The 26,769-nt window shown below is 52.1% G+C and overlaps 1 protein-coding gene and 1 long non-coding RNA gene across 4 annotated transcripts in view; one reads left to right on the plus strand and one right to left on the minus strand.

Annotated features, from left to right (window-relative positions):
• casp2 (caspase 2, apoptosis-related cysteine peptidase) overlaps window positions 1-21,292 on the minus strand; it is a 32,419-nt gene extending 11,127 nt beyond the window's left edge. For 2 of the 3 annotated variants that reach the window (XM_069918163.1, XM_069918161.1), the window contains exons 1-2: window positions 21,135-21,292; window positions 20,648-20,795 (exon numbers count right to left, since the gene is read on the minus strand). In XM_069918163.1, coding sequence (XP_069774264.1) covers window positions 20,648-20,794 — 147 coding nt within the window. In that variant the 5' untranslated portion in view covers window position 20,795; window positions 21,135-21,292. The remainder of the gene's footprint in view (window positions 1-20,647; window positions 20,796-21,134) is intronic. The other variant, XM_069918162.1, reaches the window with a different exon arrangement.
• Window positions 20,611-26,769, plus strand: part of LOC138754231 (uncharacterized) — a 65,234-nt gene continuing 59,075 nt past the window's right edge. Inside the window, exon 1 of the long non-coding RNA XR_011351612.1 lies at window positions 20,611-21,478. This is a non-coding gene — a long non-coding RNA (uncharacterized lncRNA). The remainder of the gene's footprint in view (window positions 21,479-26,769) is intronic.

Genomic DNA, 26,769 nt, shown 5'->3' on the forward strand with positions numbered 1-26,769 from the left:
TTGCGAGGGGCAATATCCAAGTTCCGGGGGGTGAAATGTGAGGTGCGGTGTCCGAGTTACGGGGGGGAAGCAAAGGGCGGTGTCCGAGTTACGGGGGAATGCGAGGTACAGTGTCCGAGTTACGAATGGAACGTGAGGGGCAATGTCCGAGTTATGGGGGAAATCGAAGTAGAGTGTCCAAGTTACGGGGAAACGCGAGGTGCGATATCAGAGATACGAATTACAGGGAAATGCGAGGGGGGGTGTCCGCATTACGTGGGAAAATGTGAGGGGCAGTGTACGAGTTACAGGGGAATGCGAAGCGCAGTGACCGAATTATGGGGGGATCGATGGGTGCGGTGTCCGAGGTACTGGGGGATGCGAGGTGCAGTGTCCGAGTTACGGGTGGAACGCGAGGGGCAGTGTCCCAGTTACGGGGGATAAAACGTGAGGTGCGGTGTCTGAGTTATGGGGAAGTCGAGGTGGAATGTCCGAGTTACGGGAATACGCGAGGTGCGGTGTCTGAATTACAGGAATGAATGCAAGGGGCAGTGTCCGAGATACGGGGGGATTTCCGAGTTATGGTTGAATGCAAGTTGCAGAGTCCTCGTTACGTTGGAAAATGTGAGTGGTAGTGTCCGAGTTACGGGGGAATGCAAGGTGCGGTGTCGGATAAATGGGGCAATGCAAAGTGCGGTCGGTGGCTGAGTTAAGCGGGGAGCATGTTGTGCGATGTCCGAGTTACGGGGGAATGCGAGGGGCAGTGTCCAAGTTATGGGGGAAATCGACGTAGAGTGTCCAAGTTACGGGGAAACGCGAGGTGCGATATCCGAGATACGAATTACAGGGAAATGCGAGGGGGGGGTGTCTGCATTACGTGGGAAAATGTGAGGGGCAGTGTACGAGTTACGGGGGAATGCGAAGTGCTGTGTCTGAGTTACGGGGGATGCGAGGTGCAGTGTCCGAGTTATGGGTGGAACGTGAGGGGCAGTGGGGCAGTGTCCGAGTTACGAGGGGGGGGGGGGGTGAAACGTTTGGTGCGGTGTCCGAGTTATGGGGGAAATCAAAGAGGAGTGTCCAAGTGACGGGAATACGCGAGGAGTGTCCAAGTTACAGGAGTGAATGCAAGTGGCGGTGTCCGAGTTACGGAGGATTCGAAATGTGGTTTTAGAGTTACGGGGGAATGCGAGTTGCGGTGTCCGCGTTGCATTGGAAAATGTGAGTGGCGGTGTCCGAGTTACGGGGGAATGCAAAGCACGGTGTCTGAATTATGGGGGAAATCGAGGTGGAGTGTCCAGGTTATGGGGAAACGTGAGGTGCGATGCCCGAGATACGAATAACGGGGAAATGCGAGGGGGGTTGTCCGAGTTCTGGGTTAACGCTCGGAGCGGTGTCCAAGTTAAGGGGAGGGGAAAGCAAGGGGCGGTGTCCAAGTTATATGGGGAACGTGAGGTGCGGTGTCCGAGTTATGGGGGAATGCGAGGTGCGGTGTCCGATAAATGGGGGAATGCGAGGTGTGGTGTCTGAGTTACGGGGGAAATGTGAGGGGCGGTGTCCAATTACGGGTGGATGCGAGTTGCGGTGACCGAGTTACAGGGGATTGCGAGGGGAAGTATTCGAGTTATGGGGGGTGAAATGTGAGGTGCGGTGTCCGAGTTATGGGAAAATACGATCTGCAGTGTCCGAGCTACGGGTGGAACGTCAGGGGCAATGTCTGAGTTACTGGGGGTGAAACGTGAGGAGCGGTGTCCGAGTTATGGGAGAAATCGAGGTGGAGTATCCGAGTTACGGTAATACGCGAGGTGCAGTGTCTGAATTATAGGAGTGAATGCAAGGGGCGGTGTCCAAGTTACGGGGGGATTCGAGATGTGGTTTCCGAGTTATGATGGAATGCAAGTTGCAGAGTCCACGTTACGTTGGAAAATGTGAGTGGCAGTGTCTGAGTTTCAGGGGAATGCGAGGTGCGGTGTCGGATAAATGGGGCAATGCGAAGCGCGGTGTCTGAGTTACGTGGGAAGCGAGTTGTGCGGTGTCCGAGTTACGGGGGAATGCGAGGTGCAGTGTCCGAGTTATGGGTGGAATGTGAGGGGCAGTGTCCGAGTTACGGGGGTTGAAACGTGAGGTGCGGTGTCCGAATTATGGGGGAAATCGAGGTGGAGTGTCCAAGTTACGGGGAAATGCGAGGTGCGATGTCCGAGATATGAATTACGGAGAAATGCGATGGGGGTTGCCCGAGATATGGGTTAACGCTAGGGGCGGTGTCCAAGTCACGTGGGGAACCTGAGGTGCGGTGTCTGAGTTACGGGGGAATGCGAGGTGTGGTGACTGAGTTACGAGGGAATAAGAGATGCAGTGTCCGAGTTACAGGGGAATGCGAGGTGCGGTGTTGGATAAATGGGGGAATATGAAGCGCGGTGTTTGAGATACGTGGGGAACGTGAGGTGCGGTGTCCGAGTTACGGGGGAATGCGAGGTGCGGTGTCTGATAAATGGGGGAATGCGAAGCATGGTGTCCAAGTTACGGGTGGAACGTGAGGGAGTGTCCGAGTTACGGGTGGAATACAAGGGGCGGTGTCCAAGTTATGGCTGGATGCGAGGTGCGGTGTCCGAGTTACGGGGGGAACGTGAGGTGCGATGTCCAAGTTACGGGTGGAATGTGAGTGTCGGTGTCCAAGTTACGGTTGGATGCGAGGGAAGGTGACCGAGTTACAGGGGGGAATGTGAGGGCTGGTGTCCGAGTTACAGGGAATTCAAGGTGCGGTGTCCGAGTTACAGGGGAACGTGAAGTGCGGAGTCCGAGATACGAGTTACGGGGAAATGCGTGGGCGTGTGTCCGAGTTATGGGTTAACGCGAGGGGCGCTGTCCGAGTTATGAGGGAATGCGAGATGCGGTGTCGGATAAATAGGGCAATGCGAAGCGCGGTGTCTGAGTTACGTGGGGAATGTGATATGCTGTGTCTGAGTTACGGGGGAATGCGAGGTGCAGTGTCCGATAAATGGGGAATACGAAGCACGGTGTCTGAGTTACGTGCGGAACGTGAGGTGCGGTGTCTGAGTTACGGGGAAATGCGAGATGCGGTGTCCGATAAATGGGGGAATGCAAAGCGCGGTTTCTGAGCTACGGTGGGATGTGAGGTGCAGTGTCCGAGTTACGGGGGATTTCGAGGTGTGATGTCTGATAAATGGTGGAATGCGCAGCACGGTATCCGAGTTACAGGAGGATCCAAAGTGCAATGTCCGAGTTACGGATGGAACATAAGGTGCAGTCTCCGAGTTACTGGGGGGATGAAACACGAGGGGCGGTGTCTGAGTTACGTGAAGAACGTGAGGTGCAGTGTCCAAGTTATGTGGGAACGCGAGGTACGGTGGCCAAGTTACGGGGGGAATGCGAGGGGCGGGGACCAAGTTACAGGGGGATGCGTGGTGTGGTATCCGAGTTACGGGGGAATGTGAGTTGCAGTGTCTGCGTGATGTGGGGAAATGCAAGGGGCGGAGACCGAGTTACAGGGGAATGCGAGGTGCGGAGACCGAGTTATGGTGGAACGCGTGGTGCAGTGTCCAAGTTATGGGAAAACAAGAGGTGCGGTGTCTGAACTATGGGGGAATGTGAGTTGCGGTGTCCACGTTACGTGGGGAAATGTGAGGGTGGTGTCCGAATTATGAGGGAATGAGAGGTGCGGTGTCCGATAATTGTGGGAATGAGAAGCACGGTGTTTGAGTTACGAGGGAATGCGAGAAGTGTCCGAGTTACAGGGGAACGTGAGGTGCGGAGTCCGAGATACGAGTTACAGGGAAATGCGAGGGGGGTTGTCTGAGCTATGGGTTAACGTGAGGGGCGGTGTCCGAGTTATGGGGGAATTCGAGATGCGGTGTCGGATAAAAAGGGCAAAGCGAAGCGCGGTGTCTGAGTTACGTGGAGAATGTGAGGTGCGGTGTCCGAGTTACGGGAGAATGCGAGATGCGGTGTCCGATAAATGGGGGAATGCGAAGCACGATGTCTGAATTACGTGCAGAATGTGAGGTGCGATGTCTGAGTTACGTGCGGAATGTGAGGTGCGGTGTCCGAGTTACGGGGGAATGTGAGATGCAGTGTCCGATAAATGGGGGAATGTGAAGCACGATGTCTGAGTTACGTGCAGAATGTGAGGTGCGATGTCTGAGTTACGTGCGGTATGCGAAGCGCGGTGTCCGAGTTACGGGTGGAATGTGAGGGGCAGTTTGCGAGTTACAGGGGTTGAAACGTGAGGTGCGGTGTCCGAATTATGAGGGAATGAGAGGTGCGGTGTCCGATAATTGTGGGAATGAGAAGCACGGTGTTTGAGTTACGAGGGAATGCGAGAAGTGTCCGAGTTACAGGGGAACGTGAGGTGCGGAGTCCGAGATACGAGTTACAGGGAAATGCGAGGGGGGTTGTCTGAGCTATGGGTTAACGTGAGGGGCAATGTCCGAGTTATGGGGGAATTCGAGATGCGGTGTTGGATAAAAAGGGCAAAGCGAAGCGCGGTGTCTGAGTTACGTGGAGAACGTGAGGTGCGGTATCCGAGTTACGGGAGAATGCGAGATGCGGTGTCCGATAAATGGGGGAATGCGAAGCACGATGTCTGAATTACGTGCAGAATGTGAGGTGCGACGTCTGAGTTACGTGCGCAATGTGAGGTGCGGTGTCCGAGTTACGGAGGAATGTGAGATGCAGTGTCCGATAAATGGGGGAATGTGAAGCACGATGTCTGAGTTACGTGCAGAATGTGAGGTGCGATGTCTGAGTTACGTGCGGAATGCGAAGCGTGGTGTCCGAGTTACGGGTGGAATGTGAGGGGCAGTTTGCGAGTTACAGGGGTTGAAACGTGAGGTGCGGTGTCCGAATTATGGGGGAAATCGAGGTGGAGTGTCCAAATTACGGGGAAACGCGAGGTGCGATGTCCGAGATACGAATTACGGGGAAATGCGAGGGGGGTTGTCAGAGTTCTGGGTTAACGCTCGGAGCGGTGTCCAAGTTAAGGGGAGGGGAAAGCAAGGGGCGGTGTCCGAGTTATATGGGGAACGTGAGGTGTGGTGTCCGAGTTATGAGGGAATGCGAGGTGCGGTGACTGAGTTACAAGGGAACGCGAGGTGCGGTGACCGAGTTATGGTGGAACACAAAGGGCGGTATCCAATAAATGAGGGAAAGCGAGGGGCGGTGTCCGATAAATGTGGGAATGCGAAGCATGGTGTTTGAGTTACGAGAGAATGCGAGAAGTGTCCGAGTTACAGGGGAACGTGAGGTGCAGTGACCGAGTTATGGGAGAACGCAAAGTGCGGTGTCCGATAAATGAGAGAAAGCAAGGGGTGGTGTCCAAGGTACGGGGGGAATGCGAGGGGAAGTGTCCTCGTTACGGGGGTAATGCGAGGGGCGGTGACTGAGTTACGAGGAAACGCGAGGTGCGGTGACCAAGTTATGGGGGAACTCAAAGGGCGGTATCCGATAATTGAGGGAAAGCGAGGGGCGGTGTCCAAGTTACAGGTGGATGTGAGGTGCGGTTACCGAGTTACGGGGGGAATGTGAGGGGTGGTGTCCGAGTTACGGGTGGAATGCGAGCGGCGGATGGATGCGAGGGGAGGTGACCAAGTTACAGGGGGGAATTCAAGGTGCGGTGACCGAGTTACCGGAAAATGTGAGGGAAGGTGTCCGAGTTACAGGGGAATGCAAGGGGCAGTGTCCCAGTTACGGAGGAATGCGAGGTGCGGTAACCGAGTTACAGGGGATTGCGAGGGGCAGTATCCAAGTTACGGGGGGGTGAAATGTGAGGTGCGGTGTCCGAGTTACGGGGGGGAAGCAAAGGGCGGTGTCCGAGTTACAGGGGAATGCGATGTGCAGTGTCCGAGTTACGAATGGAACGTGAGGGGCAATGTCCGAGTTATGGGGGAAATTGAAGTAGAGTGTCCAAGTTACGGGGAAACGCGAGGTGCGATATCCGAGATACGAATTACAGGGAAATGCGAGGGGGGTTGTCTGCATTACGTGGGAAAATGTGAGGGGCAGTGTACGAGTTACGGGGAATGCGAAGCGCAGTGACCGAATTATGGGGGGATCGATGGGTGCGGTGTCCGAGGTACTGGGGGATGCGAGGTGCAGTGTCCGAGTTACGGGTGGAACGCGAGGGGCAGTGTCCCAGTTACGGGGGATAAAACGTGAGGTGCGGTGTCTGAGTTATGGGGAAATCGAGGTGGATGTCCGAGTTACGGGAATACGCGAGGTGCGGTGTCTGAATTACAGGAATGAATGCAAGGGGCAGTGTCCGAGATACGGGGGGATTTCCGAGTTATGGTTGAATGCAAGTTGCAGAGTCCTCGTTACGTTGGAAAATGTGAGTGGCAGTGTCCGAGTTACGGGGCAATGCGAGGTGCGGTGTCTGAGTTAAGCGGGGAGCATGTTGTGCTATGTCCGAGTTACGGGGGAATGCGAGGGGCAGTGTCCAAGTTATGGGGGAAATCGATGTAGAGTGTCCAAGTTACGGGGAAACGCGAGGTGCGATATCCGAGATACGAATTACAGGGAAATGCGAGGGGAGGTGTCTGCATTACGTGGGAAAATGTGAGGGGCAGTGTACGAGTTACGGGGGAATGCGAAGTGCTGTGTCTGAGTTACGGGGGATGCGAGGTGCAGTGTCCGAGTTATGGGTGGAACATGAGGGGCAGTGTCCGAGTTACGGTGGGGGGGGGGGGGGAGTGAAACGTTTGGTGCGGTGTCCGAGTTATGGGGGAAATCAAAGTGGAGTGTCCGAGTTACGGGAACACGCGAGGAGTGTCCAAGTTACAGGAGTGAATGCAAGTGGCGGTGTCCGAGTTACGGAGGATTCGAAATGTAGTTTTAGAGTTACGGGGGAATGCGAGTTGCGGTGTCCGCGTTACATTGGAAAATGTGAGTGGCGGTGTCCGAGTTACAGGGGAATGCAAAGCACGGTGTCTGAATTATGGAGGAAATCGAGGTGGAGTGTCCAAGTTATGGGGAAACGTGAGGTGCGATGCCCGAGATACGAATTACGGGGAAATGCGAGGGGGGTTGTCCGAGTTCTGGGTTAACGCTCGGAGCGGTGTCCAAGTTAAGGGGAGGGGAAAGCAAGGGGCGGTGTCCAAGTTATATGGGGAACGTGAGGTGCGGTGTCCAAGTTATGGGGGAATGCGAGGTGCGGTGTCCGATAAATGGGGGAATGCGAGGTGTGGTGTCTGAGTTACGGGGGAAATGTGAGGGGCGGTGTCCAATTACGGGAGGATGCGAGTTGCGGTGACCGAGTTACAGGGGATTGCGAGGGGAAGTATTCGAGTTATGGGGGGTGAAATGTGAGGTGCGGTATCCGAGTTATGGGAGAATGCGATCTGCAGTGTCCGAGCTACGGGTGGAACGTCAGGGGCAATGTCTGAGTTACGGGGGGTGAAACGTGAGGAGCGGTGTCTGAGTTATGGGAGAAATCGAGGTGGAGTATCCGCGTTACGGTAATACGCGAGGTGCAGTGTCCGAATTACAGGAGTGAATGCAAGGGGCGGTGTCCAAGTTACGGGGGGATTCGAGATGTGGTTTCCGAGTTATGGTGGAATGCAAGTTGCAGAGTCCACGTTACGTTGGAAAATGTGAGTGGCAGTGTCTGAGTTTCAGGGGAATGCGAGGTGCGGTGTCGGATAAATGGGGCAATGCGAAGCGCGGTGTCTGAGTTACGTGGAAGCGTGTTGTGCAGTGTCCGAGTTACGGGGGAATGCGAGGTGCAGTGTCCGAGTTATGGGTGGAATGTGAGGGGCAGTGTCCGAGTTACGGGGGTTGAAACGTGAGGTGCGGTGTCCGAATTATGGGGGAAATCGAGGTGCAGTGTCCAAGTTACGGGGAAATGCAAGGTGCGATGTCCGAGATATGAATTACGGAGAAATGCAATGGGGGTTGCCCGAGATATGGGTTAACGCTAGGGGCGGTGTCCAAGTCACGTGGGGAACCTGAGGTGCAGTGTCTGAGTTACGGGGGATTGCGAGGTGTGGTGACTGAGTTACGAGGGAATAAGAGATGCAGTGTCCGAGTTACAGGGGAATGCGAGGTGCGGTGTTGGATAAATGGGGGAATATGAAGCGCGGTGTTTGAGATACGTGGGGAACGTGAGGTGCGGTGTCCGAGTTACGGGGGAATGCGAGGTGCGGTGTCTGATAAATGGGGGAATGCGAAGCATGGTGTCCAAGTTACGGGTGGAACGTGAGGGACAGTGTCCGAGTTACGGGTGGAATGCGAGGGGCGGTGTACCAATTACGGAGGAATGCAAGGTGCGGTAACCAAGTTACAGAGGATTGCGAAGGGCAGTATCCAAGTTACGGGGGGTGAAACGTGAGGTGTGGTGTCCGAGTTACGGGGGGAAATCAAAGGGCGGTGTCCGAATTACGGGGGAATGCGAGGGGCAGTGTCGGAGTTATGGGGGAATGCGAAGCGCAGTGACCGAATTATGGGGGGATCGATGGGTGCGGTGTCCGAGGTACTGGGGGATGCGAGGTGCAGTGTCCGAGTTACGGGTGGAACGCGAGGGGCAGTGTCCCAGTTACGGGGGATAAAACGTGAGGTGCGGTGTCTGAGTTATGGGGAAATCGAGGTGGAGTGTCCGAGTTACGGGAATACGCGAGGTGCGGTGTCTGAATTACAGGAATGAATGCAAGGGGCAGTGTCCGAGATACGGGGGGATTTCCGAGTTATGGTTGAATGCAAGTTGCAGAGTCCTCGTTACGTTGGAAAATGTGAGTGGCAGTGTCCGAGTTACGGGGGAATGCGAGGTGCGGTGTCGGATAAATGGGGCAATGCGAAGTGCAGTGTCTGAGTTAAGCGGGGAGCATGTTGTGCGATGTCCGAGTTACGGGGGAATGCGAGGGGCAGTGTCCAAGTTATGGGGGAAATCGATGTAGAGTGTCCAAGTTACGGGGAAACACGAGGTGCGATGTCCGAGATACGAATTACAGGGAAATGTGAGGGAGGGTGTCCGCATTACGTGGGAAAATGTGAGGGGCTGTGTACGAGTTACGGGGGAATGCGAGGTGCGGTGTCGGATAAATGCGGCAATGCGAAGTGCGGTGTCTGAGTTAAGTGGGGAGCATGTTGTGCGGTGTCTGAGTTACGGGGGAATGCGAGGGGCAGTGTCCGAGTTATGGGGGAAATCGAAGTAGAGTGTCCAAGTTACGGGGAAACGCGAGGTGCGATGTCCGAGATACGAATTACAGGGAAATGCAAGGGGTGGTGTCCGCATTACGTGGGAAAATGTGAGGGGCAGTGTACAAGGTACGGGGGAATGCGAAGTGCGGTGTCCGAGTTACGGGGGGATGCTAGGTGCAGTGTCCGAGTTACGGGTGGAACGTGAGGGGCAGTGTCTGAGTTACGGGGGGTGAAATGTGAGGTGCGGTGTCTGAGTTATGGGGGAAATCAAGGTGGAGTGTCCGAGTTACGGGGATACGCGAGGAGCGGTGTCCGAGTTACAGGAGTGAATGCAAGTGGCGGTGTCCGAGTTACAGGGGATTCGAGATGTGGTTTTAGAGTTATAGGGGAATATGAGTTGCGGTGTCCGCGTTACGTTGGAAAATGTGAGAGGCAGTGTCCGAGTTACGGGGGAATGCGAGGTGCGGTGTCGGATAAATGGGACAATGCAAAGCGCGGTGTTTGAGTTAAGTGGGGAATGTGTGGTGCGGTGTCCGAGTTACAGGGGAATGCGAGGTGGGGTGTCCGATAAATAGGGGAATGCAAAGCGCGGTGTTTGAATTATGGGGGAAATCGAGGTGGTGTGTCCAAGTTACAGGGAAACGTGAGGTGCGATGCCCGAGATACGAATTATGGTGAAATGCGAGGGGAATGTCTGAGTTATGGGTTAACGCGAGGGGCGGTGTCCGAGTTAAGTGGGGGGGGAAAACAAGGGGCGGTGTCCGAGTTAAGAGGGAACGCGAGGTGCGATGATCGAGTTATGGGAGAAAGCAAAGGGCGGTGTCTAATAAATGGGGGAAAGCGAGGGATGGTGTCTGAGTAACGGGGGGAATGCAAGGGGCGGTGTCCGATAAATGGGGGAATGCGAGGTGTGGTGTCTGAGTTACGGGGGAAATGTGAAGGGCGCTGTCCAATTACGGGTGGATGCGAGGTGTGGGTTCTGAGTTACGGGGTGAACATGAGGGGCGGTGTCCGAGTTACGGGGAAATTCAAGTTGCGGTGACCGAGTAACGGGGAAATGTGAGGGATGTTGTCCAAGTTACAGGGGAATGCGAGGGGTGGTGTCCGAGTTACAGGGGAAAGCGATGTGCGGTAACCGAGTTACAGGGTATTGCGAGGGGCAGTATTTGAGTTATGAGGGGTGAAACGTGAGGTGCGGTGTTAGAGTTACGGGGGAATGCGAGGTGCGGTGACCGAGTTACTAGGGAACGCGAGGTGCGGTGAGCGCGTTATGGGAGAATGCGAAGGGCGATGTCCGATAAATGGGGGAAAGCGAAGGGTGGTGTCCGAGTTACGTGGGGAACGTGTGGTGTGGTGTCCGAGTTATGGGGGAATGCGAGGTGCGATGACTGAGTTACGAGGGAATGCGAGGTGAGGTGACCAAGTTATGGGGGAACGCAAAGGGAGGTGTCCGATAAATGGGGGCAGGGCAGGTGTAGTGTCTGAGTTACGGGGGAAATGTGAGGGGCGGTTTCCCAGTTACGGGTGGATGCGAGGTGCGGATACCGAGTTACATGGGGAATGTGAGTTGTGGTGTCCGAGTTACAGGGGAAAGCGATGTGCGATAACCGAGTTACAGGGGATTGCAAGTGGCAGTATTTGAGTTATGGGGGGTGAAACGTGAGGTGCGATGTCCGAGTTATGGGGGAAATCGAGGTGGAGTGTCCGAGTTACGGGAATACGCGAGGTGCAGTGTCCGAATTACAGGAGTGAATGCAAGGGGCGGTGTCCAAGTTACGGGGGGATTCGAGATGTGGTTTCCAAGTTATGGTGGAATGCAATTTTCAGAGTCTGCGTTATGTTGGAAAATGTGAGTGACGGTGTCCAAATTACGGGGGAATGCGAGGTGCGGAGTCGGATAAATGAGGCAATGCGAAGCGGGGTGTCTGAGTTACGTGGGGAGCGTGTTGTGTGGTGTCCGAGTTACGGGGGATTGAGAGGTGCAGTGTCTGAGTTACGGATGGAACGTGAGGGGCAGTGTCCGAGTTATGGGGGAAATCGAAGTAGAGTGTCCAAGTTACGGGGAAACACGAGGTGCGATATCCGAGATACGAATTACAGGGAAATGCAAGGGGGGGTGTCCAGATTACGTGGGAAAATGTGAGGGGCAGTGTACGAGTTACGGGGAAATGCGAGGTGCGGTGTCCAAGTTACGGGGGAATGCGAGGTGCAGTGTCCGATAAATGGGGGAATGCTAAGTGCGGTGTCCGAGTTATGAGGGAGATGCAAGGTGGAGCGTGTCCGAGTTACGGATGGATCGTGAGGGGCAGTGTCCGAGTTACGGGTGGATGCGAGGTGCGGTTACCAAGTTACTTGGGGAACGAGAGGTGCAGTGTCCGAGTTACGGGGGAATGCAAGGTGCGGTGTTGGATAAATGGGGGAATGCGAAGCGCGGTGTTTGAGATACGTGGGGAACGTGAGGTGTGGTGTCCGAGTTACGGGGGAATGCGAGATGTGGTGACTGATAAATGGGGGAATGCGAAGCACGGTGTCCAAGTTACGGGTGGAACGTGAGGGACAGTGTCCGAGTTATGGGGGAAATCGAGGTGGAGCGTCCAAGTTACGGGGAAACACAAGGTGCAATGTCTGAGATATGAATTACGGGGAAATGCGAGGGGGGGTCCGAGTTCTGGGTTAATGCTAGAGGCGGTATCCGAGTTACGTGGGGGGGGGGGGGGAAGCGAGGGGCGGTGTCCGAGTTACGTGGGGAACATGAGGTGCGGTGTCTGAGTTACGGGGGAATGCAAGGTGCGGTGTTGGATAAATGGGGGAATGCGAAGCGCGGTGTTTGAGATACGTGGGGAACGTGAGGTGTGGTGTCCGAGTTACGGGGGAATGCGAGGTGCGGTGTCTGATAAATGGGGGAATGCGAAGCACGGTGTCCAGGTTACGGGTGGAACGTGAGGGGCAGTGTCCAAGTTACGGGGGTTGAAACATGAGGTGCGTTGTCCGAATTATGGGGGATATCGAGGTGGATTGTCCAAGTTACGGGGAAACACGAGGTGCAATGACCGAAATATGAATTATGGGGAAATGCGAGGGGGTTGTCCGAGTTATGGGTTAACGCTAGGGGCGGTGTCAAAGTTACGTGGGGAACGTGAGGTGCGGTGTTCGAGTTACGGGGGAATGCGAGGTGCGGTGACCGAGTTACTAGGGAATGCGAGGTGCGGTGAGCGCGTTATGGGAGAACGCGAAGGGCGATGTCCGATAAATGGGGGAAAGCGAAGGGTGGTGTCCGAGTTACGTGGGGAACGTGTGGTGTGGTGTCCGAGTTATGGGGGAATGCGAGGTGCGATGACTGAGTTACGAGGGAACGCGAGGTGAGGTGACCAAGTTATGGGGGAACGCAAAGGGGGTTGTCCGATAAATGGGGGAAGGGCAGGTGTGGTGTCTGAGTTACGGGGGATATGTGAGGGGCGGTGTCCCAGTTACGGGTGGATGCGAGGTGCGGTTACCGAGTTACGTGGGGAATGTGAGGTGTGATGTCCGAGTTATGGGGGAATGCGAGGTGCGGTGACTGAGTTACGAGGGAACGCGAGGTGCGGTGACCGAGTTATGGGAGAACATGAAGGGCAGTATCTGATAAACGGGGAAAGCGAGGGGTGGTGTCCGAGTATTGGGGGGAATACGAGGCGCGGTGTCTGAGTTACGGGAGAAACGTGAGGGGCGGTGTCCAAGTTACGTGTGGATGCGAGGTGCGGTTACCGAGTTACGGGTCGAATGTGAGGGGAGGTGTCCGAGTTACGGTGGAATGCGAGCGGCGGTGTCCGAGTTATGTGTGGATGCGAGGGGAGGTGACCGAGTTACGGGGGGAATGTGAGGGGCGGTGTCCGAGTTACAGGGGAATGCGCGGTGTGGTGTTGAATAATTGGGGGAATGCGAAGCGCGGTGTTTGACATACGTGGGGAACGTGAGGTGCGGTGTCCGAGTTACGGGGGAATGCAAGGTGCGGTGTCTGATAAATAGGGGAATGCGAAGCACGGTGTCTGAGTTACGTGGGGAACGTGACGTGCGGTGACTTGGTTACGAGGGAACGTGAAGTGCAGTGACCGAGTTATGGGAGAACGCGAAGGGCGATGTTCGATAAATGAGGAAAAGTGAGGGGCGGTGACCGAGTTATGGGGGAATGTGAGGTGCGGTGACAGAGATACGAATTTTGGGGAAATGCGAAGGGGATGTCCGAGTTATGGGTTAACACGAAGGGCAGTGTCACAGTTATGGGGTGGGGGGAAAGCGAGTGGCGGTGTCCAATTTACGTGGGGAATGTGAGGTGCGGTGTCTGAGTTACGTGAGAATGCATGGTGTGGTGACTGAGTTACGAGGGAATAAGAGATGCAGTGTCCGAGTTACAGGGGAACGTGAGGTGCGGTGTCCGAGATATGAGTTACGGGGAAATGCGAGGGGGGTGGTTTCCGAGTTACGGTGGGGGAAAGAGGGGATCAGTGTCCGAGTTACAGGGGGAATATGAGGTGTGGTGTCCGAGTTATAGGGGAATGCGAGGTGCGGTGACTGAGTTACGAGGGAATGCGAGGTGCGGTGACCGAGTTATGGGGGAACGAGAAGGGCGGTGTCCGATAAATGGGGGAATGTGAGGTGTTGTGTCTGAGTTACGGGTGGAATGCAAGGGGCGGGGTCCGAGTTACGGGGGGAATGTGAGGGGCGGTGTTCGAATTATGGGGGGATGCGAGTTGCGGTGTCCTAGTATGGGGGGATGCAAGGGGAGGTGTCTGAGTTAAGGGGGTGAATGAGAGGAGCCGTGTTCGAGTTTCTGGGGGAATGAGAGGTGCAGTCACCGAGTTATGGGGAACACGAGGTGTGATTTCCGCGTTACAAGGGAAACCCGAGGGGCCGTGTCCGAGTTCCAGTGGGATTCGAGGTGTGGTTTCTGAGTTACGGGGGAATGCGAGTTGCTGTGTCCGTGTTATAAAAACCGACTGCAAAAGCTTTTATAAATATGTCAAGAGGAAAAGATTGTTGAAATCCAGAGTAGGTTCTTTGCAGTCGGAATCAGGGGAATATATAATGGGGAATAAGGAAATGGCAGACCAATTAAATTCTTACTTTAGTTCTGTTTTTACAAGAGAGGATACAAATAACCTCCCAAGGATGTTGGGAAACATAGAGACTAATGCAAGGGAGGAACTGAAAGAAATCAGTATCTCTAAGGACATGGTCTTGGGGAAATTGATGGGATTGAAGGCAGATAAATCCCAAGGGCCTGATAATCTACATCCTAGAGTACTAAAGGAAGTGGACATTCAGATAGCAGATGCTTTAAGAATTATTTTCCAGAACCCGATAGACTCAGGATCAGTACCCATGGATTGGAGGGGAGCTAATGTTACCCCACTATTTAAAAAGTGGGGTAGAGAAAATGCAGGGAATTATAGGCTGGTGAGCCTTACATCAGTAGTGGGCAAAATGATGGAATCCATTATTAAGGATGTAATAGCGGAGCATATGACTAGCAGAGAATGGATCGAACAGAGTCAACCTGGATTTACAAAAGGTAAATCATGCTTGAGAAATCTATTGGAATTCTTTGAGATAGTGACAGGTAAAATAGATGGGGGAGAGCCAATGGATGTGGTGTACCTGGACTTCCAAAAGGCCTTCGATAAGGTCCCACATAAATGTCTGGCTTACAAAATCAAGGCTCATGGGATTGGGGGCAAAGTATTGATGTGGATTGAGTACTGGCTGGCAGGTAGAAGACAGAGAGTTGGGATAAATGGCTCGTTTTCTGAGTGGCAGGCAGTGACCAGTGGGGTGCCACAGGGATCTGTACTGGGACCCCAGCTGTTCACAATTTACATTAATGATCTGGATGAGGGGATTGGATGTAATATCTCCAAATTTGCAGATGACACTAAGCTAGGAGGGGTTGTGTGCACGGAAGAGGGGGTCAGGAATCTCCAGTGTGATTTGGATAAATTGAGGGACTGGGCAGATACATGGCAAATGCACTACAATGTGGATAAATGTGAGGTTATCCACTTTGGTAATACAAACCGGAGGGCAAATTACTATTTGAATGGCAATAGATTGGGAGATGGGGAAGTGCAGAGAGACCTAGGGGTACGTTGCACCAGTCACTGAAGGCGAGCATGCAGGTACAGCAGGCGGTTAAAAAGGCAAATGGTATGTTGGCCTTCATATCAAGAGGGTTTGAGTATAGGAACAAGGATACCTTACTGCAGCTGTACAGAGCCTTGGTGAGACCACACCTGGAGTATTGTGTGCAGTTTTGGTCACCTTACCTAAGGAAGTATGTTCTTGCAATGGAGGGAGTGCAGAGGTGATTCACCAGGCTGATACCTGGAATGGCAGGAATGACTTATGAAGAAAGATTGCGCAAATTGGGATTGTACTCGCTGGAGTTTAGAAGATTGAGAGGGGATCTCATAGAGACATTTAAAATTCTGGCAGGACTGGACAGAATGGATGCAGGTGGGATGTTTCCAATGATGGGAAAATCCAGAACCCTGGGCCATGGTTTGAGGATAATAGGCAAACCATTTAGGACCGAGATGAGGAGGAATTTCTATACCCAGAGGGTGGTGAATCTGTGGAATTCATTGCCACAGAGGGCAGTAGATGCAGGCTCATTAAATATACTTAAGAGGGAATTAGATATATTTCTTCAGTATAAGGGTATGAAAGGTTACAGAGAGAAGGCGGGGACAGGGTACTGAACTTTAAGATCAGCCATGATCTCGTTGAATGGCGGAGCAGGCTCGAAGGGTCGAATGACCTACTCCTGTTCCTATCTTCTATGTTTCTATGTTACGTGGGGAAATGTGAGGTGCGGTGTCCAATAAATGGGAGAATGCGAAGTGCGGTGTCTGAGTTATGAGGGAATGCGAAGTGCAGTGTCCGAGTTACAGGGGAACGTGAGGTGCAGTGTCCAAGATATGAGTTACGGGGAAATGCGAGGGGGTGTGTCCGAGTTATGGTTTAACGCGAGGCGCAGTCCAAGTTACGGAGGGGAAAGAGGGGATCAGTGTCAGAGTTACGGGGGGGAGCGTGAGGTACAGAGTCCGAGTTATGGGGGAACACGAAAGGCGGTGTCCGATAAATGGGGGAATGCGAGGGGTGGTGTCCAAGTTACGGGGGAATTTGAGGGGCGGTGTTCGAGTTAAGGGGTGGGGGATGCGAGGTGCAGTGTCCGAGTTAGGGGTGGAACGTGAGGGGCAGTGTCCGAGTTACGGGGTGAAACGTGAGGTGCAGTGTCCGAGTTATGGGGGAAATCAAGGTGGAGTGTCCGAATTACGGGAATATGCGAGGAGCAGTGTCCGAGTTATAGGAGTGAATGCAAGGAGCGTTGTCCGAGTTATGGGGGAACGCAAAGTGCAGTGTCCGAGTTACGGGTGGAATGTGAGGGGCAGTGTCCAAGTTACGGGGGTTGAAACGTGAGGTGTGGTGTCCGAATTATGGGGGAAATCAAGGTGGAGTGTCCAAGATACGGGGAAACGCGAGGAGCGATACCCGAGTTACGAATTACGGGGAAATGCGAGGGGGTTGTCCGAGTGATGGGTTAACGCTAGGAGTGGTGTCCAAGTTACAGGGAGGGGAAAGCAAGGGGCGGTGTCCGAGTTACATGGGGAACATGAGGTGCGGTGTCCGAGTTATGGGGTAATGCAAGGTGTGGTGACTGAGTTACGAGGGAACGCGAGGTACGGTGACCGAGTTATGGGGGAACTCAAAGGGCGGTATCCGATAATTGAGGGAAAGCGAGGGGCGGTGTCCAAGTTACAGATGGATGCGAGGTGCGGTTACCGAGTTATGAGGGAACGCAAAGGGCGGTATCCGATAAATGAGGGAAAGCGAGAGGCGGTGTCCAAGTTACGGGTGGATGCGAGGTGCAGTTACCGAGTTACGGGGGGAAAGTGAGGGGCGGTGTCCGAGTTACGTGGGAATGCGAGGGGCAGTGTCGGAATTATGGGGGAATGCGAGGCGTGGTGACCAAGTTACGGGGGGAGCGATGTGTATAGTGTCTGAGTTACGGGGGATGCGAGGTGCAGTTTCTGAGTTACGGGTGGAACATGAGGGGCAGTGTCCGAGTTACGGGGAGTGAAACGTGAGGTGCGGTGTCCGAGTTATGGGGGAAATCGAGGTGGAGCATCCGAGTTACGGGAATACGCGAGGAGCAGTGTCCGAGTTACAGGAGTGAATGCAAGGGGCAGTGTCCGAGTTACGGGGGATTCGAGATGTGGTTTTAGAGTTACGGGGGAATGCAAGTTGCGGTGTCCGCGTTAAGTTGGAAAATGTGAGTGGCGGTGTCCGAGTTACGGGGGAATACGAGGTGCGGTGTCGGATAAATGGGGCAATGCGAAGCGCAGTGCCTGAGTTACGTGGGGAACATGTGGTGCGGTGTCCGAGTTATGGGGGAATGTGAGGTGCGGTGTCCGATAAATGGGGGAATGCAAAGCGCGGTGTCTGAATTATGGGGGAAATAGAAGTAGAGTGTCCAAGTTACGGGGAAACGCGAGGTGCGATGCCCAAGCTACGAATTATGGGGAAATTCGAGGGGATTGTCCGAGTTATGGGTTAACGCGAGGAGCGGTGTCCGAGTTAAGGGGGAACGCGAGGTGCGGTGACCGAGTTATGGGAGAAACCGAAGGGCGGTGTCTGATAAATGAGGGAAAGCGAGGGGTGGTGTCTGAGTAATGGGGGGAATACGAGGGGCGGTGTCTGAGTTACGGGGGGAATGCAAGGGGCGGTGACCTAGTTATGGGGGAACGCGAAGGGCGGTGTCCGATAAATGGGGGAATGTGAGGTGTGGTGTCTGAGTTACGGGGAAAATATGAGGGGTGGTGTCCAATTACGGGTGGATGCGAGGTGCGGTTACCGAGTTACGGGGTGAACGTGAGGGGCAGTGTCCGAGTTACGGGGAAATGTGAGGGATGGTGTCCGAGTTACAGGGGAATGCGAGGTGTGGTGTCTGATAAATGGGGGAATGCGAAGCACGGTGTCCGAGTTACGGGTGGAACGTGAGGGGCAGTGTCCGAGTTACAGGGGGATGAAACGTGAGTGGCGGTGTCCGAGTTATTGGGGAAATCGAAGTGGAGTGTCCAAGTTACGTGGAAACACAAGGTGCGATGTCTGAGATACGAATTATGGGGAAATGCGGGGGGGGGGGGGGGTCCGAGTTATGGGTTAAGGTTCGTGGGGGGGGACAAAGCAAGGGGCGGTGTCCGAGTTACGTGGGGAACGTGAGGTGCTGTGACTTAGTTACGAGGGAACGTGAGGTGCAGTGACTGAGTTATGGGAGAACGCGAAGGGCGGTGTTCGATAAATGAGGAAAAGCGAGGGGCAGTGTCCAAGTTACGGGGGGATTATGAGGTGTGGTGTCCGAGTTATAGGGGAATGCGAGGTGTGGTGACTGAGTTACGAGGGAATGCGAGGGGCAAAGTCCGAGTTTTGGGGAAATCGAGGTGGAGTGTCCAAGTTACGGGGAAACGCTAGGTGCGGTGTCCAAGTTACAGGAGTGAATGCAAGGGGCGGTGTCAGAGTTATGGGGGAACGCGAGGTGCGATGTCCGAGATAAAAATTACGGGAAATGCGAGTGGGGGGGGGGTATCCGAGTTATGGGGGGAATGCGAGGGGCGTTGACCAAGTTACGGGGGGAACGAGAGGTGCAGTTACCGAGTTACGGGTGAACACGTGGTGCAGTCTCCAAGTTTTTGGAAAACATGAGGTGCGGTGTCCAAGTTATGGGGGGAACGAGAGGTGCAGTGACTGAGTTATAGGGGAACGCGAGGTTTAGTGTCCAATTTACAGGGAAAAGCAAGGTGCAGTGTCCAAGTTACTGAGGGAAATCGAGGGGCAGTGTCCGAGTTACGGGGGGATGCGAGGGGAGGTGTCTGAGTTACGGTGGAATGTGAGGGGCGGTGTCTGAGTTACGGGGGGAATGTGAGGTGCAGTGACTGAGTTATGGGGAAATGCGAGGTGCGGTGACCGAGTTATGGGGGAACGCAAAGGGTGGTGTCCGATAAATGGGGGAATGCGAAGTGTGGTGTCTGAGATATGGGGGAATTTGAGGGGCGGTCTCCAAGTTAGGGGTGGAATACGAGGGGCGGGGTCCGAGTTACGGGGGGAATGCAAGGTGCGGTGTCAAAGTTACGGGGGGATGCGAGGGGAGGTGTCCGAGTTAAGGGGGTGAATGAGAGGATCCGTGTTCGAGTTATGGGGGAATGCAAGTTGCGGTGTCCATGTCACATGGGGAATTGTGAGGGGTGGTGTCTGAGTTTTGGGGGGGAATGCGAGAGGCGATGTCCGATAAATGAGGGAATGTGAGCTGCAGTGTCCGAGTTATGGGGGAACGCGAGGTGACTGGCAGCACGAGTTGGGCAAGCGAGGGGGTGGGTGGATATAGCAGCACATTTTGAGTGGTCTTAAATCTGGCTTTCTGAAATCGGGAGAAATCCGAAATCCTGACACTCTGTCCCCAAAGGGTCCAGATAAAGGATTCTACGTTCAGTTGAAAGGTCTTATTATCGGGTTGGAGTTACAGTCTGTTTCCCTGCTTCCTGGACATGTATGCATCTGTTCTGCAACTTGGCTGTACCACGTTATGAAACCAGGGACCACAACTACCATATTTTCATGAGGTTTCACTGGACTTTGGAAAATCAAAGCCGAAGGAATGATATTAAGATTGTGGGACAACTAGGGGATATTGAGGGCTTGATTGTTCCGAAAATGGATTCCAGAGCTTTCAGGAGTGGAGGAATTTCCAGACGGACTCGAACTGGATGGAGTGCACTGGGCGATCAGATAAAAACCATACCCTAGGAAGAGAGAGAGAGAGAGAGAGAGAGAGAGAGAGGGAGGAAGGGGTGAAGCTCCTTGATCCGTCTGCGATATCAAGACCCAGAGCCTTTTTGGAGACGTGGTTCGGAAAGCCAGAAGTTGAGCCCATTGATGGTGAGAATAATAGTCTTCCTTTTTAATGCTGATTGAAATTAAGATATTATAAAACTCAGTAAGGAGTTTAATTCAGCTAACAACGTTCTGTGTCTGCGCTCCGTTCCTCTGCGGAGTTGACGGTTTTTTACGGAAGTTTTCACTCTGATCATGATTGGGCGGCCCTTGTTTTTGCTAATTCGTTACGAGATAATCAGCAGGGTCAGGACCGGTCCTCTCGACACCACGTGGAGATTCCTGGAGGAGGGACTGAGGAGAGAGAGAGAGAGAAACGGAGACACGACAGCAGATTGACCTCGGCGATGACGAGCAGGTTTCCCGTGCACGGGAGGAAGCAGCCGACCAGATTCGATATGATTGTATTTACTGATCTGTTCGGGGGGGTTCATCTGCCAACTCTTCCAAAGTTGTTGACCACTTCCGTGTGGGGAAGTTTTTAAATATTTTGGTGGGGTTTTATATTAATATTATTAATTTTTGAGTTAAAAAAAATTGAGCTTTGGGGGTTGGGGGTGGGTTAGCAGGGTGATAACGGGTGAAGGGCCCCTCGTACCTCGATCAGATGCATCATCTCCTCGGTGAGGATTCGCTGGGACAGGAGGTGCTGCTGCAGTTCACCGGCCACCAGCTGCCGGGCAAGCACTAGGTGGAGGGAGCGAAGAGCCTCGCGGTGCTCCCGCCGCATCCCGGCCTCTCGCATCCTGTGGGGGGAAAAGGGCAGGGACAGTCACTCCTGATCCCCTCACACTTCAACCTATCACCCACTTCACCCTATGACCCCGACCCCTCAACCTGACCCTCAACCTTTATCCTATGACCCAGACCCCTCAAACTATGAGACACCCTCAACCAATATCCCCTGACCCAATGACCCCTCACCCTTGACCCCTCACTCCTTGATTCCACCCCTGACGCCTCATTCCAGACCCTTCACCTGTGACTCCGGCCCCCTTTGCCTCCTCCCTCGTACCTTCTCACCCTTAACCCTTCCTCCTTGACTCCACCCCTGGCCCCGTGCCCCTGTCGCCGACGCCACCGACCTCCCGCTCCCTCCGCCGACGCCACCGACCTCCCGCTCCCTCCGCCGCCGCCGGGAGCTGATTCGCGCCTTCAGCCGCGCGCAGGGACCGCCGGGACAGGCAGCGGGAGGCTGGAGGACCAACAGAGCGGCGGGTGGGACAGGGGCATGTTGGGAACGGCACTGGGTGGAACAGGAGCATGCTGGGAGAGGAGCTGGGAGGCTGGAGGACTAACAGAGCAGAAGGATCTCCTCCCCGCTCCGCCCATGGCCACATCTCCCGCTGTGTATTCATAGTGTTATCGGCGATGAGGTGGGATCTCCTCTTCGCTCATTGCCATACCTACCGACCACTGTGAATTCCAGGTGATACCGGGGACACACCGGGATCTCGCCCCTCCCCCCCCCCCGAACCCTCCATACGGTCGCCTCGATCCCTGGTTACAGTTGCTCCTGTGAAAAATGGTTGAAAGTGATTAAACTCGCACCATTCTGTGAAAAGTGATGGAATGTAAAGTATGTAGATTAGAGCTTGAGAGTCGACAGTACTAGCTAGTGGGTCCCTTCTTATCTTGCCCCAAGGATGCAAGGATCTGGTTCAGGCTGGTACAGTGACCTAAAGTAGTTTATAGTTAGTACTGCACTTGCTTAATAGAGACATGAATATTAACTTAGATTCCCCTAAGGAGGGAATGAACTAATTAACATAACATGCGATGTATGAAGAGGGAGGAACTGAGTTGTCAGAAATAAAACTTCTCACACATGAGTCTCTTTAAAACTGATGACACGACAAGCTTTATTTACAAGTCTGCAGAGTTGGACTTAACTGGCTTCTCACCAGTTAAGCCCCGATACATACAGTGCATTGATTTTTATACCCTTATTGTTTGCCCTTCCCCTTCTTATTAATACTGTTTTAATTGGTTAGTATTACAAAAGCATTCTAAGTATAACTGCATTTTTAATTATCACGTTCGTTACGTACGCTGTGAACTCTACATACACTAAATTCTGTTTCTCACCCTTCTTATCAATCCTTTGTCTCCTGCATGTCTCTCACTATGACCATGAAAAGATAGGTTTTTAAAAAAACATATTCAGCTGAACCTTTTGTCCTTGGCTGCTAGTAAGCTCCCTGTCCGTTCTGGCTTCCCTTTTTATGATTAATCATCACATTTTAACTTAAGTCATTTTAACCTAAATTCTCTATATAACAATCCACCCCTTTCTCTCTTTAAAATGTATGTAATATATATAGATATGAATTCATCCGTGGACCCCCGCAGACCCAACAATTGGTTACATTAAAAGTTCCTGCAATTTTAGTTGCAAGATCTACAAAAAGGTTATTTCCCCCAACTGCATGACCGAAACTTTCATGGTTATTTGGATGGACTCGAACTAAGTCCGGCTGTCTTAAAGGGGCAGGCACTTTCGAGTGTGGAGTGGAACTTTTCATTGGAACAGTACGCTGGTGTATGCAAAACCAGAGTCCATCAGGGCATGGTGGGCCTGAGTCACCCTTCCAACCGTTAAGAGGGAAAGGAGTGGTATTAGGAATCTGTATATAATGACCCATATTATTTCCTTCTTTTTCCACACAAGGGGTATATGGATGTTGGGTGGTATTTTCTGCCCAGCATTTCTCAGGAACTGAGGTATGGGAAATGAAATTACCTTCCTTTCTTCCCCAAATGTGGTCCTGAAACAGGACCACTGTGTCTCTGCATTTCTTACATTTCACACCTGATAAAGACATAGGCAAACTAAGAAAAATCAAAGAACATAACAATAACATTGTGAATCAAGTCTTTCTGCGAAATCGTAAAGTAAGAGGTTTTTCTCCAGGAACACAAGTCCAGTCTGAGTTCGTATCAGGGTCCTGAGGCGCCTCTACAGGTCCCTTAAATCTGGATGCGTGTGTCCACCCCTTCTCTCTTGTTCGTGCTGCAGCTTCTGTAGTTAAGAGAACTTGGTATGGACCTTCCCACTGGGGCTGGAGTTTTTCAGTCTTCCAGGTCTTGATAAGAATCCAGTCTCCTGGTTCCACTTTGTGTAAAGAAAAGTCTAGAGGCGGTGTTTGTGCCAATAGTCCTCTCTTTCGTAAATCTGTAAGAGAGCGTGACAATGCCTGTAAATAGTTCCTAACAAATATATCCCCTTCCCCCAAGGTGGGACACCCCTCAACTGTACTCCAGAAGGGAAGCCCAAACATCATTTCATAAGGGGACAGCCCTACATCTTTTCGTGGGGCAGTACGAATTCTCAATAAGGCTAGGGGCAGACACTTTATCCAAGGCATTTTAGTTTCCACCATTAACTTTGTCAATTGGATTTTTAGTGTTCCATTCATACGCTCGACCTTCCCTGAGCTTTGTGGATGCCAAGGGGTATGTAATTTCCAAGAGACCTGTAATGCATCACAAATCAATTGCTGGATTTTTGAAGAAAAATGTGGACCCCTGTCTGAGTCTATAGAATCCATTATACCATATCTGGGGATTATCTGCTCTAGGAGGAGGCGAGCTACTGTAGAGGCTGTAGTATTTATTGTTGGGAAGGCTTCTACCCATCGGGTAAAGTGATCTATTATCACCAACAGATATTTCCATCTTTGAACTTGAGGTAACTCTGTGAAGTCGATCTGGATACGTTGAAAAGGGCGTATGGCTAATGGTTGACCTCCCATGGTCCCTGTCCTCATTATCTTCTTATTAATTTTTGTGCATAGGTAACAATTTTGCACCTCTTGTTGGGCCAAGGTGTAGATTCCCTTACACACATATTCTCGAAGCACTGTGTCACATAAGGCTTGGGTGCCCCAGTGGCTCTGTTGATGCAGGTGTTTTAAAATATTGCGAGTTATTTCTTTATTTAGAACCATTCTTCCATCTGGTGTCTTCCATGTTCCATCAGGCAGCTGGCTTGCGCCCAGCTGAGCCATGTCCTTTTCTTCCTTAGCAGTGAAAATGGGAGCCTTCTTTATGCCTTGCCTTATTGGAATTAAGGTCAGCAAACGGACTTCTTGTTGCATGGCTGCCCTTTTGGCTTCTTCATCAGCCAGTCTGTTTCCAATTGCTGTCGGGGTATCTCCCCTCTGATGGCTTGGTATCTAGACCACTGCTATTTCCTGGGGTAATGTCAAGGCTTCTAAAGTCAGAGTAATCATTTGTTCGTGTGCCAATTCCTTTCCTCTTGATGTAATTAGACCACGCTCCTTCCAGATCTTACCAAAGGTATGCACTACCCCGTATGCGTATTTGGAATCAGTGTAAATCGTTCCAATTTTCTTTGCCAGTATTCTGAGGGCTCTCTGCAAGGCATATAGTTCACAGGATTGTGCTGACCAGCTTCCGGGTAGTCTCGTGGATTCTACTACTTTCCAAGTATTTCCTTCTATTATAGCATACCCACTTCTTCTCATTCCGTCAACGCATCTGGCGGAGCCATCAATGTAGAATTCATATCCTTCTCCCAGCGGAGTATCGCAAAGGTCTTCTCGGGTCTTGGTCTGAAGATCTGTCAACTCGACACAGTCATGCTCCACCTCTTTCTCTGTTTCACTGCCGTATAAAAATTGAGCTGGGTTGCAGCTATTAATTTTTGCAAACTGTAAATCTTCTCCAACCATTAAAATGGTTTCATACTTTAATATGCGAGAATCAGTCAGCCATCGATGGGCAGTTTGTGTTAATAAAACACTCACAGAATGGGAGGTGTACACAGTCATCTTTCCTCCAAAAGTAAGTTTACGTGCTTCCTCTACCAACAGAGCAGCAGCCGCTACTCCCTGGATACACGTCGGCCATCCGCGAGACACTGGGTCCATCATTTTGGAAAGGAAAGCTACTGGGTGTCGCTGACCGCCTTTTTCTTGTGTTAAAACTCCCACAGCTGTTCCTTGGTTATGAGTGACAAATAGCTGGAAGGGCTGTTTTAAAGAGGGCAGAGTGAGCACTGGGGCTCGTGTTAGGCGATGTTTCAAGTCCTCGAACCATCCCTCCTCCTCCTGGGTCCATTTCAATGGATAGTCATTTTCATTTGTCAGTTTATCATACATAAACTTCACCAAAACTGAGTAGTCCTCTATCCATAACCTACAGTATCCTAAGAGTCCCAGGAATTGTCTTATTTCCTTCTTATTACGGGGTAACGGCATTCTAGTGATTCCCGCAATCCGTTCAGGGGTAATCCGTTTCTGTCCTTTACTTATCTGGTGTCCCAGATATACCACAGTTCTCTCAACGAACTGTAACTTGTTCCTGGACACCCGTAGACCCTTTTTCCCCAGATAATTCAAGTCTAATTGTATCTCCCCTCATTTCTTGTTCCTTGGGTCCTGATAATAGTAAATCGTCCACATACTGCATTAGTTGGGAATCATCAGATTGTGGATAGTCCACCAGGATTTGTTCTAGCATTTGTCCAAACAGGTTCGGAGATTCAGTGAACCCTTGGGGCAATACAGTCCACCGAAGCTGTCTCCGTCTACCTGTCCATGGATTTTCCCATTCAAACGCAAACATATCTCTACTTTCCTCTTCTAATGGACACGTCCAGAAGGCATCCTTCAAGTCGATAACACTAAACCACTCATGGTCTGGGGGAATCCGACTCATAATAGTATAGGGATTAGGCACCACTGGGTGGCGGGTCTGAACAATAGCATTCAAACTTCTTAGATCCTGAACTAGGCGATAGGATCCATCTGACTTTTTCACTGGGAGTATAGGGGTGTTATAAGGTGACATGCATTCTTCTAATAGTCCGTCTCGTATTAGAGTCTCCTTTTCTCCCTTCCAAAGAAATAGGATACTGACGTTTCCTTACCGGCTGATGACCTGGTATTAATGTGACATGTAAAGGTGGGATGTCCAGACCTCCTCGATTTCCCTCCTTATACCAGACTCTCTCGTCAATCTGCCGTTCATCCTCTTCCTTTAGAGCACAGAGGTGGACTCGCACTTCTCCGTCCATAGGGAGAGCACCCAAACCTAGGAGAGCCTGTAAGTCCCTTCCTAGGAGGTTAAATCCAGCCGACGGTAACAACAAGAGGTCTTGTACCCCTTCTCTTTCTTCCAGTTTCACTGTTACTTGGGGAATTATTGATACCATTCTGGGAGCTCCTTCTATCCCAGAAATTGTCAAATTACTTTTTATAGGCTCAGTTCCGATTGGCACAGTTATTACACTACTTCGTTCCGCTCCTGTGTCCACCATAAACACCACCTCTTCTCCCTTGGGACCAATTTTTAGTTTTACCAGGGGTTCCCTCTTATATTTGGTCCCTAACATTTGGAACCCCTGACACCCCTAATCTTCTTCCATAAGTTCGAGGGCACGCAATTCCCTCTTGTATCGGGGGCATTCCCTCTTAAAGTGTCCTTCCTCATTGCAGTAATAGCACTTAACGAATCTCCGGGGTCTTCCCTCTCTTGGATATTTTGGATTGTTTAGAGGAAGGTTTTGTTTTCTTTCCCCTCTGGATTCAGCATTCATCTGTCGGATAGTCTGTACCATAACCTTTGTCGCCTTCTTTTGATCTTCTTCTTCTCTCTGCACATATACTTTTTGTGCCTTTTTTAACAGTTCACTTAGGGGTTTTTCACTCCAGTCCTCCTCCTTTTCTAGTTTCTTTCTAATGTCCTGCCATG

The sequence above is a fragment of the Narcine bancroftii genome, chromosome 2, assembly GCF_036971445.1.
Source record: "Narcine bancroftii isolate sNarBan1 chromosome 2, sNarBan1.hap1, whole genome shotgun sequence".
NCBI lineage: Eukaryota > Metazoa > Chordata > Chondrichthyes > Torpediniformes > Narcinidae > Narcine > Narcine bancroftii.